We start from the raw sequence: 15836 nt of genomic DNA, 5'->3' as shown, positions 1-15836 counted from the left end.
CACACACACACACACACACACACACACACACGCACACACAGTGGAAAAAGGCCTCCCTGCATAAAAGACATTGCTCCCTCCAAAAGAATCTGACTCAGCAATATGTCAGAGAGGAGTAAAAAAAATCTTCAATTATGTAGAAAGCTTTTCTGTAAATCTCTGCTTGGCAGTCCCAGGCACACACACACACAGATAAATGGATGTGTGTGCGTGCACGTACACACACATTCACCCCAAAAGATGAAAACATGATGGAAAAGATAAGTAGCCATTGTTTGATATTTCGTTGGGTGAGTTTAACCCTTTGAAACCTGGAGCCTCATCAATTTTCTTGCTTTCACAAGTATTTAAACCTTTGCACTGTAAGCAAATCGGTGCGATTTCTTCCAGAAACATGGGAAATAAGGTAATGAGCAACTTGGTAAGAAATGTTCCACAAATTACAGGAAACTCTTTGATTGAAAGAATTATTTTTAAAAACTAGGGAGAAAAGAAAAATGTGAGGGAAAATCTATATAAATAATTACATATTTAAAATGATGTCACAAAATTAGAAGTTTTCAGCAATTTTTAAAAAAAAAAATATTTTTTTTCTTTTTTTGATTTGTTATGGTTTTTTAAAACTAATTTTCAGGTGATTTTCTTGCAACTTTTTTTGCAAATTTCTTGCTAATTTTTGGGTGATTTCTTCTTTCGTTGTCATCTTCCCATGTTTTGAAAGAAATCAAACCCATTTGCTCATGTTTTAAATAGTTTAGTTCTCACATAAGGGTTTAATAAATACATAGATTTATAAAGTTATTTTAAAAAATGTCTGGAGAAAAAAGCTAGGAAAAACCTATACCTATAATTCTCATAATTTTATATTTACACTTTTTTCCCCCATTTTTTTAGTCAGTTGTTTTTCAGGCAACTTTCTTGTAACTTTTTACTAATTTCTTCCAATTTTTTGGGCCATTTCTTCTTTAATTTCTCATTGCCTTTGTACCATGTTTTTGAAAGAAATCAAGCCAATTTACTCAGGGTTAACACACACATACACACACACACACACACACACACACATACACACACACACACACACATAAGCCTTTAAAGGATAGGATGCTTTGACAGTGACATAAAGAGCTTATATGAGCAGCTACGGTAAGTACAGGACCAAACTGTGAGAAATCTGTCACCATTTTAAAGTCACTGTATTTACTGAGGTTTTGAAGGAACCAGAGAGCCAGTGTGAGGCTGACACACCTGAGATTTACATTACAGTGTGTGTGTGTGTGTGTGTGTGTGTGTGTGTGTGTGTGTGTGTGTGTGTGTGTGTGTGTGTGTGTGTGTGTGTGTGTGCATGTGGGAGCCACAGTTCCTAAGAGTGAAATGATGCTTCCTGGAAAGAAGTGATACTTTGCATTTTTTTGTTACAGATCAGTCTCTAAAATTTCCTTCCTGAGCTCATAAATTTTTCATTTTTGGAGTACGTACACTAGAAATTGTAGTGTGGGTGTGTGCGTTTATGTGTGTGTGAGGCAGCTGCGCATCAACGGGGGAAACAGAGGGAATGAAGACCAACAGCAGAGAGCATGGAAACGAGGTGCAAGTGATGAGTAACGGGGGAGAGAGGGAGGAGAGAAAGGGAGAGGAGGCACAGCAATGAAAATAAAGAACTAAAAACATTTGCGGACCCACGCACTGAGGCCTCAGGGTGGGAAAAGAAAGAACTGCAACCATGTGTAGGAATGATGAGAGACCTCGTTCTGCTTCACTGTGGGAGCTGCTGCTATGTTTAAACTACACGATTTGGGGTACAAAAATACATCCATTTAATTTCCTAAATCCTATAAATGAGAAGGAATTCAAAAGAGGGCTTAGCTTAAGAGATGACAGAAAGAAGTGAGCGTGTTAGAGGAAGTGAATGATTTACAGGATGTCAGCAGTAGTTTGCTATTCCTGCTGAGTTTCTGGAGGCCTGTGAACAATGTGTGACCCTCAACAGCAGTTTTCTGACACACATTTCCCTCAAACCCTCCACACTATCTGATTGAAATTACCGCTCTGCAAAAAATCCCCTGACCTGGGAGTTCTTGTTTTGTCCAAGTGGAAACCTCCAGGCATGAAAAATGAAGCCAAAGCTGCCGTTCCAGAAACTGCAGTTCCTCTAATGGCCACTTGAGGCTGGCTCCAAGAGCGAGTCAGTTTCCATAGACCACCTTCTTAAAATGCCAAACTTTACAGCAGAAATAAACATGTTTACAGCCTGATACGAAAAACAGTTTTGGTCTCTAGAGCCGATGTCAACATCATGACAACTGTACAGCAAAAAGATTTTTATATAACGCTCCTGTTTCAATGTTATTAGGGTCTAAAGTTATGCATAATTGCGGGTATGGCTGCTTTGAGTGACAGGTAGGTGCTGTTCATTCACAAGTTGCTACAACAGCAACAACATTGGTTATTGTAGGTAACAAGGGCATAGGTTTTGTTTCAACATTGGGGGGACATATATCGCTTGGGTGTCCTCGCTCAAAATTTTTGTTTGCCAGAATTTTTACTTGCCTGTATTCTGGTGATTTTTTATGCACCAATCTGTGCTATTTCTGTATCAGTTTACTGTACTGTGGGCTGTGACCCATCGGTTAGGAAGCACTGTTGTTTTAATTTTTCAAGACAGTTTTTCGCTTGCAGAAAAAAAAACAATTTGCATTAGCATTTTCACAGTTCAGTTCTGTCCAAGATGGCAACAGCCAAAATGCCAAACTCAAAGATTCAAAATGGATCCAAAAACCAATGGGTAACATCATTATTTTATTCATTTCATTTCTTTCTTCATGTCTTTGGTCTTTGGTTTCTGTTTATTGTTGTCATGAGGCTCCCCTTCACACAGGTCACCTAACCCCAAACCTTAACCCACTGTGGGGCTAATAAAGGATTATTTTACCTAATCAAACACTGAATGCAAACACGTTGCCCGCATGGTGCGGTGTAAAAAGGTGACCAGATAGCAGGTGTTGAGAGCATGTGTTCATGGACTGCATTTAAATTCAAGCACACTTGTACAGAAATGATTGCCTCATCACTTCTTTTTTTTCTTTATTTGTGGCTTTTTATTATATCTGACTATTACTCTGTCCTACGATAATGATGATGCGCTAACTTCATCAGCACTTGCACACATGCTGACACAAACATTCACAGAATGAAGGCTGACTCACAGTTAGTGTCTGGAGAATGTATACATGCATGTTTCTTTACTTCTGTGGTGTATTTTCTGCTGTGCATGTTGCGCCATATAGTCATCCTGTTGAGGCACAGAGGGAGTGGTAAATAGTGAGAGTCCATATGTGTGCGAGTGCTGGTGAACGTGTTCCTCCTGCACAACCTCACATCTGGATAACAGACCAGGCTGGAGAGTGAACAAACCAACACTCTCTGTCTCTGGGGACGCATTCCTTTAAACCGAACCCCGTCCGCACCCTGCTGATGCAAACACTTGTTGTAACTAACTGGGATTTTCCAGGTGAAACAACCTCAGAAATAAAATCACAACCTTTCAGGGTCAAGCTTTCACTTTCCCTCTCTCGGCGTCACCTCGGGCAGGCTCTAATGACTCTCATGCATATCTAATGCGAGCTGCACTTTTCTGGTGAGCCACCTTTCCTCAAGGTCCATTCACTTCTGGTTAGATCAGTTCATTACAGTGTGTGGCAAATAATTCAGCTTGGAATAGTGCGGGCACAGAATTATCATATATAAAGTGATTCCCTGTCATAGAAGCAGCAGCAGAGTGTCCTACCTGGAAGGTCGCAGCCCAGTATCTCTACTCTCATCCCGATTCCTGCAGGAGACCACCTCTCTGGATACAGCCGAATGTACTGGGACACAATCTCCTCAAAATGACGCAGCTCTGGGGTGTCATAGTGTGTGTTCCCCTCAAAAATCTGTCCAAAAACACACAAATACAAACAAATTTTCATGAACATTTCAAACTGTTTCAAGGATGCATAATGTCATTTCCATTTCGGAAAAGCATGCACTACACTGTGTATGCGGCACTTGCCCACACAGTTACACTAGAATTGTGAAATTCAATGACTTTTCCAGGTTTTCCATGACCGTGGGAACCCTGTATAAACGTCATCTTGATTGTTTGTTTTTAGAAACACGTAATTTTATCATCTATCCTTCTCCCTCCCCCACCTTGGGCAGGCTCGTCTTGCTGTCCATGATGAAGTTCCACTCTTTCCCATTCAGGCTGTGCGCCACTTTGTACTTCCTAACAAATGCGCGGTTATCCGTGGTCGCCCCGCTTCCTGCGTCTCCTCCCCTCGCTCCCTGGGTGATCACTCCACGCACTGTCTTCGGCACACCGAGGTCCACCTGCAGCGATCAGATTGAGATAAATGGATGGCCATTAACAAAGAATAGCACATGGTTAGGTTTTATTGCGAGCTATGCTTCTTGTTTTAGCCTGTTTGCAGAACTCAAACTTTTCCCATGCCAAGGTAAACTACAGCAGCCAGTGCAAAAATGCAAATGGCCTTTTCTAGAGCCGGTGTTTGGTTCGCCTTTCTGGACTACTTTAGAAATAACACAGCAGACTCAATGAGAGAGGACCCGCTCCGTATGTAAATATAAACGGCTCATTCTAAGGCAAAGAAAACACAACAATTCATATTTTCAGGTGATTACACACTAATAAAATCAGAGTTATGAATATTGCATTACATTTCTGACAACAGATGCCCCTGAATCCCACACACTGGACCTTTAAGGTCCTACTTGTTGCATACATATACATGACATCTTTATTATGTATATCACAACAATAACCCTGAAAAAATGACACCGCAGACAGGCTGCTGCTGGTTTTTTGTCTTGCATATTTAGCACTAATCCTGACCCCATTGCACAGACAAAATGCAGTGTGGGAACCAGTAGATGCATTTATTTCAGTGTTTATTATTACATTAATATCATATTTTATTATGGGTGCTTGCAGCGTTGGGAAAGCTCATTTGAAAGCATAGCTTTTTAAGCTACTAATAACCTCACAATGGAAAAAGTTAACCGACAGCAAAGTTACCAAAGGGAGATATCTAGTTTGGTTGATTAAAGCTACTTAGAAATAAAGCTATTTAAAAAAGTGCTTAATGTCAATTAGTCAGACAACTGCCTTCAGAAACTTGTTGCCAGGAGGGGGAATTGCACCAAGCAATTAATATTCACCATATACTCATTACTAATTGTGCCACGTAACTCCTAACACAGCATCGGGCAACTCCATCTGAACATGTTAGTAAATAGTTACAATCAATACTTCAATTACAATAAAGAAAAAAAATATATATATATATTTTCTTTCCTTTAATGGCCTAAAATTGCTTGTAGTTTCAGCAGTTAAAAAAAATGAAAAACAAAAATACATTAAAAGTATTTTTACTACTGGAATCACAATGAAAATCTGAACTACTAGCAAGCTACTGCGAAATAAAGTTAAACGATTAGTTTAATCACATGTGGTTCACTACTACCCAATTCTGGGTGCTTATCATCTGGAAAAATACAGTATAAATGTCCAATAAATGTAATAAAAATTGTCTTGTACCTGAAGCCACTCCTCTCCAGCCAATGGCTGCGCCGGCGCGGGGAACCAGCCGGAGCGACTGGCCACCAGACGGGCAGTCCCGGGGTTCCACACCATGTCCCTGCTGGAGGAGGCTGAGATCTGTGCGTCAGGGAGCAGGCCGGACAGCAGGCCCTGCAGGTCTGAGCACGGAGCATCTGGAGTAAGAGGCAGAGAGAGCTTTAACCTTCGCCTCATGATGGAGAAGTTTGAGCTGATGACCTCACACACACACTCACGCTGTTACACATATTCCCACCTGGGAGCTGTTAAGCTTCACCACAGGATTGCACTAGTGGCCACTGAGCATTAAGAGTTCAGACTGGAGCAGATAGGAGTCTGCAGAGATGTGTGTAGCGCAGCACTATTGCTTCATCTTATATGCAATTAGGCTGCCATTAGAAAGATAAAAGCTAACTTCCCTGCTTTGCATTCATGCACTTCACATCTCACACAAACATTTTAAAAAATGTGACTGCATCTTTATATTCTCGACAATAGCTTCTCTGTTCAACGTGCTGCACACATTTTTTGAAAGTACATTCAGCGAGTGAGGGAAAGTTCAGCATACACGCAAAAGCACTTGGAAATGAAAACATTCAGATATGGATGAGCGGGTATCATTGAAAGTAACTTGCTGAGGGAGTGTGTGAGAGGGAGAAATGAGGATTAAGGGGATAAGAGAGGTATAATACGAGGAGTCGGGAGGCAGAGAAGTAGAGAGCGGAAAGAATGGAGGAAAAAAGCTGAGGATGACGGCTCTGGGAAGCTGGGAGGAGAGCAAGATGTTTGAGATGAGGCTCCTGCAGAGGCAAACAGTGGGAGAGGGGAGGATGGAGGGAGGTAAAGAGAGCTCGAGGAAGAGGAGGAGACACAGAGGAAGAGGGGGGGAGGAAGACGGGGAGATGTTAGTTGTGCTGACGGTTTAAGAGAACACAGATCAAAGTTTCATGCTGTTATGTCACTGCAAAAGCAGGAGATGTAAATAATGAATAAAAGGCACAGGAAGTGTGTATGAGTGTGTGTGTGCCAGTGGGTGGTGTCTGTGTACATTTCAGAGGGTGCGCCTGCTTTTGAGGTCATCGGCTATATTTAGAAGCCGCCTGTGTGTGGATGTACCTGTACTGTAAGAGCTAATAGTTATTTCAATAGCAGCTGTCGAGGCTGCGGCGAATCACAGTTTCTGATGTAAGAGCGAAGAGGGAGCCATGAATGATTGATCGCGACTCATTTCTCAACATAGACGAGCTCACAGAGCAAAGAGGACACATCAAAAACGCATCTGAAACCATGAGAGGGGGAAAAGAGGCGTCGCTGGGGGGAGACGAAGACGGAGAGTGCAGAAGAAGTGGGAGAGCGTCGAGAGAGGGGAATGTGACTGGTGGTGCTTCTGGAAGGAAGAATAGAGTAAAAGTTTCCTTTAATTAGCCCGAGGCTTGCTATGTTTAAAAGATAGCAGGAGGGAGTGTGGGAAAGAGTGGAAACACACATGCACTGTGTGTAAGCCAGTGTGTGCCTTTGAGTGTGTGTGTTCCTGGGTTTTATGATTTAGAGTGTTACTTTTTTGCAGTTGAAGTTTATTTTTTAAAACAAATTTATTTTTAGTACTCAAAACTGTTGTCTTTTGTTTTAAGGCAGGCTTCAGCAGTGTTTGAACATGCTGATATTTTTGATCAATGGTGATCTGAACACATCAGTTTGCAACTTATGAAACTGAGCGTGACAATCGTCCACTCTCCCAACAGTTAATCCAAATAACCCTCATTTATGGCACCTGGCATGCCGACACAACACAACTGCAGCCAGTCCTGCTGAAGCCAGGTCATATGGATATTTGGAGGACTTTTATCTACAAATTATTACAGATTTATATGCAAATTGTTCCTGCTGGGTCTGAAAAAACAAGTCAACATCAGCCACATTGGCATGAATTTAAAACGACACATCCAGCTGAAGCAGGCGGCCAGTCTTAGATAATACATGCGAGTGAATGATGATTACAAAAAATCATCAACAAAGAGTAAAACCTTCTTTACTTTCACTGCTTCTGTAAATTGCGTGCTCTGCAGAACTGACATTATAATACATCATTCAGCTCTGGCTACTGTATTCAAGCCAATGGTGGAGTGTGTACCAACTCGCTCAAAGGATATGAATTTTAGATTTTATGATTTTGAGCTTTTACATAATGTGGATCGTGCGGGCTAAATTAAATTTCCATTTCATCTACAGTTTAACTGTACTGCACCTCTTTTTCACTCTGCAACATTTTTTAAGTGGTAAAACATGCGCTGACATAGGTTTTTGTTGTTGTTTAAAAGTAGTGTCTGTGAAACTACATATAGTAGTACAAAAAAAAAAGTATTTAGCTTGAGAAGTGGGCAGTGGCAATGACTATGTTTACATGCCCAAAATATTCTGTTTTTTGTCCTTATTTTGAAAAACACACTACTTCTATCACATTTCATTCCCGTTTATATGCAGCCATGTGTACTCTGATTAACGTGCCCTAACAAGTCGTTTATTACATCAAAATGTTTAAAAGCGCCATTTTGCTTATTTGCGTCAAAATGGGATTTTTTTGGTCCATTTTTGCTTCCACTGGATGACTTGTTCAACGGTGCAAAGGGGGGGGGGATCTTTGGTTTGTGTACAATGTATCCATGAAAACACACAGAACTGACTGTAAGCAGGCAAGAGGAATATTTGTGTGGACGTAAACGTAGTCAATGAGTCGGGGTCGAGAACAGCTCTAGTTAAAAAACAAAAAATGGGGAAGCTGTTAAACATGCAGACGAGATGAATGAAAACTAGTTGATTTTATTCTGTGCGAACTGAACTTTCAGCTTGCGCTTATAAAGTGTTAACATGCACAACACTGGGCTTCAGACCACAACATGCCACAGAAGTGCGGCAGAAAACTGTTCCCGCTCAGTCAAACTGTAAGAGTGTGATTCTGGCAAAGTCGACTTTGTTCTGGCAAAAATCAAGGTGAGAAAAGCGCAACCTTGTGATGCACACACGCCTGCGCACACACCTGTAATCTGGCATCCGTAGAGCTCGAAGCGCAGGGCGATGCCGTTCCTCCAGGTCTGCGGTCGGATGCGCACAAACCGGGCCAACACTGGCTGTGGGACCCGGTTCAGAACTACCTCAGCTGGGTCTGTGTTGGCGTGGAAAATCTGGGAAAACAGAAGACAAACAGGTTACTGTGAGAGGGAGACGTGCTGCTGATGCTGGTATGTCTTATCTCTCTGTTTCTCACACACACACATCTTGCTCTACAGCCACCCACAGTGCACGGTTTCGCTTGGCTACACACGCACACAGTGGCAGGCCGGACAAAGCAGAGACAACCCAAACACAGATCCGATGTCACCAGCCCAGCTGTCGATGTGTTTTGGGGTCAAAGGTTCGGCGCTGGGAGGCTGGGAAAGCCCGACGATGGACGAGGGTTCCTCTCTCTCTCTCTCTCTCTCTCACACACACACACACACACACACACACACACACACACACACACACACACACACACACACACACACACACACACACACGCTGCTCCTCGCTCACATGGAAACTTCCACACATCTCTCTGCTGGTGGCCGTACAAAGCAGTGGGAGACATGACCCGACACGACTAAACATGATTGGCCGTCAGACGTAGGAAATCCGTGCAGGTGGGCAGGATGTGAGAGAAATTAACTTCCCAAAGCATCAACATTCACTTCTCCTTTATGAACACTCCCTTCCTTCCATTTGCTCTTAAGCAGCGGGGTGGGGCAGCAGGGGGTCAGAGGGCAAGTGTAACTAGGGTGATCAAGTTACTTCCTGTTTTGGGTGGAAATCCCATGATGCTCAAGGGCGTTTGATGAAGACAATCAATGATAGACATGAGTTTTCCTTTCTATCCTTTTTGTCACACTTTGTTTCTAAAACCATAACTTCCTGTTTATAATTAGAAAATAATTACTGCTTCACTGTTGTATGACTCCACATACCAGATGTAGTTATAGTTTACATCCATGTCTGTGAGAACATGAATGCTTCACACACGACTTCCCCTCGACAGCATGGAAGATGTCTACAATCAGCACAGTTTCAAGGTTAAGTCACCAATTCAGTATCTGACCAAATGTCTCCCCTTTCTGTTCCTGAGTTATGGTGTTAAATAAAAGCCAGAGTGTTTCTGCAAAACATTATCATGAAGTTAACCTTCAACCTTTTGTACAAAAAAAACATCATCACTTTTATCATTTTATCCTTTTAGACATGTGTGTGAAATTTTGTCATGATTATCGGATGAATTCTTGAATTGTGGCCAAAAATATATTTTGTGAGGTTGACCTTGACAACTGAAGTTAGCCAATAATGCTGAAGACAAGAGATAAGAGTTGAGGCAGAATTAAACAGGAGATTAGAAGCAGAAAACAAAATAACAAAATAAAGTCAGGAGACACAGAGCATTGATAATAATGATAATAATAAGCAGGATCATGGCAGAATAAAAAGATAAGTAAAGGGATAAATTAGAAGATAAGATTAAAAGACAAAATAAAAGACTAATTAAAAGGACGTTTGTGCCAAAGCTGAAGATATTCTCTATATACCTTGACAATAGATCACTAACACGTAATCAGTTTCTCGTTGAGTCCACGTGGACGTATGTGACAAATTTGAAATGATTCCCTCAAGATGCTCTTGACAAACTGCATACTGCGCAGGCAGGAATGGGACGAGTCTATGTATGGATGGACGGACAAACTGAAAAACTTCCTCTTCCTACTCTGCCAAGTTCCCTCCACTTTCTGTGTGTCATTACCGCGTCCCTCTGAAGACGTCTGAACACCTCCTTTAAGCTTCTTCTTTTAAACCTTACAGTTGACATCTCTGCACACATCCTCTTTCAACACATGTAGCCTCTTTTTGGTGGCTACAAACTGAAACCACACACACAAAGGGACAGGAAACCACAGGAAGCCACAAACACACACACACACACACACACACACACACACACACACACACACACACACACACACACACACACACACACACATACCCACACACACACACACACACATACACACACACACACTCCGTCACTCAGATAAGCAGAGGAAGTGTCTTTAAACCGACTGAGTGACTGTTAAGTGTCATTCGCTCTATCTGTCTGTGGTCGACCGGGTCGCCTGATAGGAGCAGCCACAGCAGACCAAAAAAACCCACTGACAAACATCACTACACACAAAGGAGAGACAACGGCTACAAGCAGCTGAATTAAACATCAAAGGCATCACTTTTTAAAACAAAAAAAACCCCCAAAAAAAACATGATTTTTCTTTTACTCTAATCCAAGCACAGGATGATCAAACCAAAGCACGCTCCCTGAGCCTAAAAATCTGATTCCCTCTTGATTTGATAATGTTGTTATTCATTATAAGTCATAAACAGTGTGACTTCAGTTAATATCGCTCTGCCATATTGGTATAAAGTGACCTATTTGTTAAATTCCCAGTCTGGCATATGCCTCCAAAAAATGATATTCCAGAAATTCCACAACCAGTGGGAATATGAGAGATATGACTTCAAAATCCGACTCGAGGGGTTTTATTTGATTTTGGGCATGGCCTGATTTAATCAAGTGGAGCTGACACTGGTAATACAAAGCAGCGTGAGTGTTTGAACAGATAAGCGGGTCTATCTGCGCTGTATCTGCGGCTCGATTGAGGACAGACAGCCGTTATGTTTACCTAAGAGGCCAAACAGTGGATGTGGGCTCTTATGGGGGTTATGTAAACACCCACGCATGCTCGCACAAAGACGAGTGTATGATGGAGGGGTTTGCCTCGAACACAAGCGGCCCCATCTCAACCGCTCCCAGATATTCTGTCGGTGAAACAAAGAGCAGCGTGGAGGGAAGACACAGGGAGGACAGGAAAAACAAAAAAAAATGACTGCGGGGAGGGAGAGTCCACAGAAGAATAGTTAAAAACAGATGAAGAGAGGGGTGGAGGCGGGAGAGAGAGACACAGAAACAGAGAGAGAGCGAGAGAGAGAGAGGAGAAAAAACAGGTTGAACGGAGGGCAGCGGATATATCTGAATGAGGAGCAGGAGCAGAGAAATTTGGAGAAGGAGGCAGGGAGTGGTGGCGAGTAGGACGGAAAGAACAACAGATTCATCACTGAAACAGGAAGTTCTCTGTCCAAGAATTTATCTCATGATGAGACAAAACTCTGCGGAAACTCTTCAAATGACTGAATATTGTTGCCAATAGTTTGAACTTTGGCTTCATTTTCTCAATGAAGAAATTAAAGCTCAAGTGTGTTGGATTTAGGGGGATACATTGGCATTTTTTGTTTGTTTTTTTTCTATATTTTCCAGTAATTTTTTGTAACATTTTAAAAATTCCTTGCTAATTTTTAGGCTATTATTGATAAGTTGTTCATTGTCTTCCTCTCATGTTTTTTAGAGATATCTATCCAATCCAAAATCAACTGGTCCATTTGTTTGGAGAGGAAGAAACTTCTGTGGATAATTCTGCTCCCAGCAAAATCCTCCTGAATATTGGGATCTTAAGCTATCAGAGAAACAAGATTAACAGGCGCTGGACAAGTGGCCCGACTCCTTCAGGCCAAACAGCATTGGAGAAACAATGATTTGTAATGTGACACTGCTGTATTCAGTGTTTTTACTGGTTTTAATCACCTGCTCTGTTAGTTATATAGGGAGAAAGGGACCTCTGTGGATAATTCGTCTTACAGTAGAAATCTGCTAAACTTATGGATCACAAAATACATGAGCAGCTCATGAGCAGGCGCTGGGCAAGTGAACAAAACAGGGTAGGAAAACACTGATTTTAACACAAAACGGCTTTATTTGGTGTTTTTACCAGTTTAAATCACCTGCTTTGTTTTTGGAAAGGAAGAGTCCTCTGCATAATTTAGCTCATGTAAAAAAAACCTCCTGAACATTAAGCACTAAAAGAATTTTAATTAAGAAAAGTTTCATGTGGCTGCAATCTGCTATACTTATCACTAGATGCCATTAAATCCACCTAAATCTTTCATACTGCACCTTTAAAGTAAAAGTGCCATCGCGTGGGTCAGTTTTTCCAAGAAGAGGAATGTATTGATCTGATATCACGACAACATAAGGTTTTCATATTTGGCTCATCTCACACACACACACACACACACACACACACACACACACACACACACACACACACACACACACACACACACACACACACACACACACACACATCTTTTTGTAAACCAATTCATCCATTCACCTTTAAATGGAAATGACGCTAAAAGATGGTGCAGTGCTATGGGGAAGTGGTAAGACGGTCTTGTAGCAGCAGAAATTAGCCTGTCTGGGATCTCTGAAAAGTTTCAGAAGTGTAAAGTTCCAAAAGGTCTGTAAAATATTTGCCTTCCCAGAAATGTCTGATGTTCCAGTCGTTCGAGATGCCCGTCACGACTAAAAGGCCATTAGTTGATGCATTACAACATCTCCAGCTGCTTTCCTTTTGTTTTTCATCTTTGGATAAAAGCAGACAATATGGCATTAACATTACTGACACAATTTGTTCAATACGAATCAGCTCTCAGGAGGCTCTTTCCATTTTTCTTAGATGTGAGCGGAGAGAGAACAAAGTTAGACGGGAGAGAGACAGACAATGAGAAGTGTCAGTCAGCTTCTTCTGTCTCCTTCACTTCCTCCCAGTTATTGTCAGGGTACCTGAGAGGTCACCCATGTGACCTCTGACCTGTTACTTCCAAGGTTAAAGGTCAGTGACCTGGGGAAGCAGATGGTTGGTCATTCACCACGCTGTGGTTACTGTTTGACTCACTAGGAATGTGAATTGAAACGTCAGCTCGTGTTGTAGCTGGACCAAAGCTGCCAGTCTGTTGTCTGCGCCACATCTGTAATCTGCCTGACGACTAGTGTGTTTTTTTGTATATGCTCTGTCTGTCACGTGACGTGCTGGCAAGGTGGGCTGAATAATTAACGCCGTCATGTTGTGTCTCCCAGTGTGGAGTCATGAAAATATAACGAAGCCCCGCACACACACACAGCAGGCGACCAGACTCCTTTGTGTGGACATTGGCGGGACATGGGCACCATGGGTATTTAACTATTGATAACCTCTCCGGAGAACGAGGTCACCGTGAAAGACATGTCTTATCGTAAACATCCTCTCTTCATCCTAAACAGACTCAATTTCACTGGAGTCTTGTTAGAGAGAAGAAAATTTGTTGCCTGGAAAACGATGTGTGGATAGATAGATGATTCATCTTTTTCTGTCTCAGTTGTGTGTTTTTGGCACGTCTCCTTCCTCTGCCAGTGTTTTCCTTCAAGCTGATGGCACCGCAGGGAGACGCGGCGAGCTCTGCGCAAGACATTATTCGTTTCCTGGACGCTTTTTCATCCCAGTGTTGTTCCCCCGGTCCCAGTCCCTTTCTTTGTCCATTACTCTCGTCATCCCCGTCTTCTTGCTCTAGTTATTCCCTCTGTCTCTTTCTTTCTAGCCATTACATTCTCCCCTTCAATCCTCCATCTTTGCTCCAGACATCCTCTCTCTCCCTCGTTCTCGGTATGAAGATGTTGACAGAAGGAACTGGTTCCAGCTGGCTGCTCTCCACAACTGCCTCTAAAAGGAACTAGCACTGTGTATGTTTGTGTGTGTGTGAGGTTGAAGCAGTGGTCCTTAGAAATTGTCTTATGTCAAAGTCTTGCACTTTGTACCAATATTGTGTCTGTCTGTCTGCATGTGCGGAATTATGTTTATATTAGCTTGAAGGATGTAAAAAACAAAGTGTGTGTGTGTGTGTGTGTGTGTGTGTGTGTGTGTGTGTGTGTCAGAGGGTATGTGACACGCTGTGATGGAGAAGCAGGCTGAAATGCTGTGTGGGCTGTTTTTCTCTTTCTTCCAGGTTACTGTGTGTGTGTGTGTGTGTGTGTGCGTGTCTTCACTGGTACATGCTACATAGTGAGGGCGAAAAAACATAATGCAGCAGAGAGCAGAGGCCTGTCCTCCACCTGTCTGATGAAGGACCGGGTGCTGGCAGCAACATGGGGGAAAGCTTAACACTCTTTATTTAAACACACTGCGATGACACACAACTGGTTGAATATCAGCAAAGTTTACTTTTATTTTCACTTTCTTCTGTCTCATTTGCCAGGCGACATGGTGTTTCATAGCGTTAACTACTACTAACTGAGACCAAGACTTGACTGAGACCAGAGTGTGCCCAGACCAAGACAAGACCAAGACTTTAAAGGGCCTTGAGTAAGTCAAGACCGAGACAAAAAACAAACAAAACAAACAAAAACAAACAAAAAAACAATTTTCCTCCTCCTTTCTATAATGGGTGGCAGCCGGTATCAGTGACAAAAAGGAAACTACAAATGACTGATGTGATTAGCTGGATTTAAAGAAGGAAGTTTTACATCCAATCACAGTAATTATGTCCACAAATAAATCCGTGTGGTCTCGACAGGTCTTGATTACAAGTCCAGAGTCTGCAATGTCAGAGACCGAGACAAGACTGAGTCAAAATGCGCTCAATTCCGAGACGAGACTTTTTAAAAGTGGTCTTGAATACAACAACACCAGTGTTTCAGTTTTACTCTGTGATCTCTCTGTTAGGCTTTAGCTTTATCTTTAAAACCAGTTTTTGCTGCTGAGTGAGGTTAACACATCCTATATATATATTACTTTAAACACATATTGTAGACCCATCTGTATTTTTCATTGTGAAATCGCTGTGTCATTTACCATAATATTCGAAAATATTTCTTAAGGGAGTGCCGTTAGTTACAGTGTGAGAGCCTTGCTCGCTTTGACTGCTTGATCGACCATCACAAAGGGGCGTGGCTTAGCTGAGGATCAATAATATTAGGCTTAGGGCCAAGGTAAGGTTTGGGGTTATGTATTTAATTATGATGATTGCAGTGAGCGTTAGGGGCTAGGAAATGCATTATGTCAATGATGGTCCTCACAAAGGTAGAAGTACAAGCATGTGTGTCTATGTATGTGTGTGCGTGTGTGTCGGATAGATTTAGCCTCACAATGCTTTTCAATAATAATTCTCGGTTAGCACTGGGGCTGATGGGATTTTTCTCACAGACGAATGACAGTGTGTGTATTTAATGTTAATTTGTTTGGGTGTGTATCTAAAAAAAAGATTGTGTGTTTGTATCTGT

The 15836-nt window shown here is 42.0% G+C and overlaps 1 protein-coding gene across 2 annotated transcripts in view; it reads right to left on the bottom strand.

The window, feature by feature from the left end:
• nrp2a (neuropilin 2a) overlaps positions 1–15836 on the bottom strand; it is an 86690-nt gene that overhangs the window by 22922 nt on the left and 47932 nt on the right. For both annotated transcript variants that reach the window (XM_042512909.2, XM_088074238.1), the window contains exons 8-11: positions 8655–8799; positions 5600–5775; positions 4192–4371; positions 3788–3932 (exon numbers count right to left, since the gene is read on the bottom strand). In XM_042512909.2, the coding sequence (XP_042368843.2) occupies positions 3788–3932; positions 4192–4371; positions 5600–5775; positions 8655–8799 (646 nt within the window). The remainder of the gene's footprint in view (positions 1–3787; positions 3933–4191; positions 4372–5599; positions 5776–8654; positions 8800–15836) is intronic.

The sequence above is a fragment of the Plectropomus leopardus genome, chromosome 24 (genome assembly GCF_026936395.1).
Source record: "Plectropomus leopardus strain MGB_pleo_1.0 chromosome 24, ASM2693639v1, whole genome shotgun sequence".
Lineage (NCBI taxonomy): Eukaryota > Metazoa > Chordata > Actinopteri > Perciformes > Serranidae > Plectropomus > Plectropomus leopardus.
The sequence above is the reverse complement of the archived record's forward strand: the minus strand, read 5'-3'. Positions and strand labels throughout refer to the sequence as shown.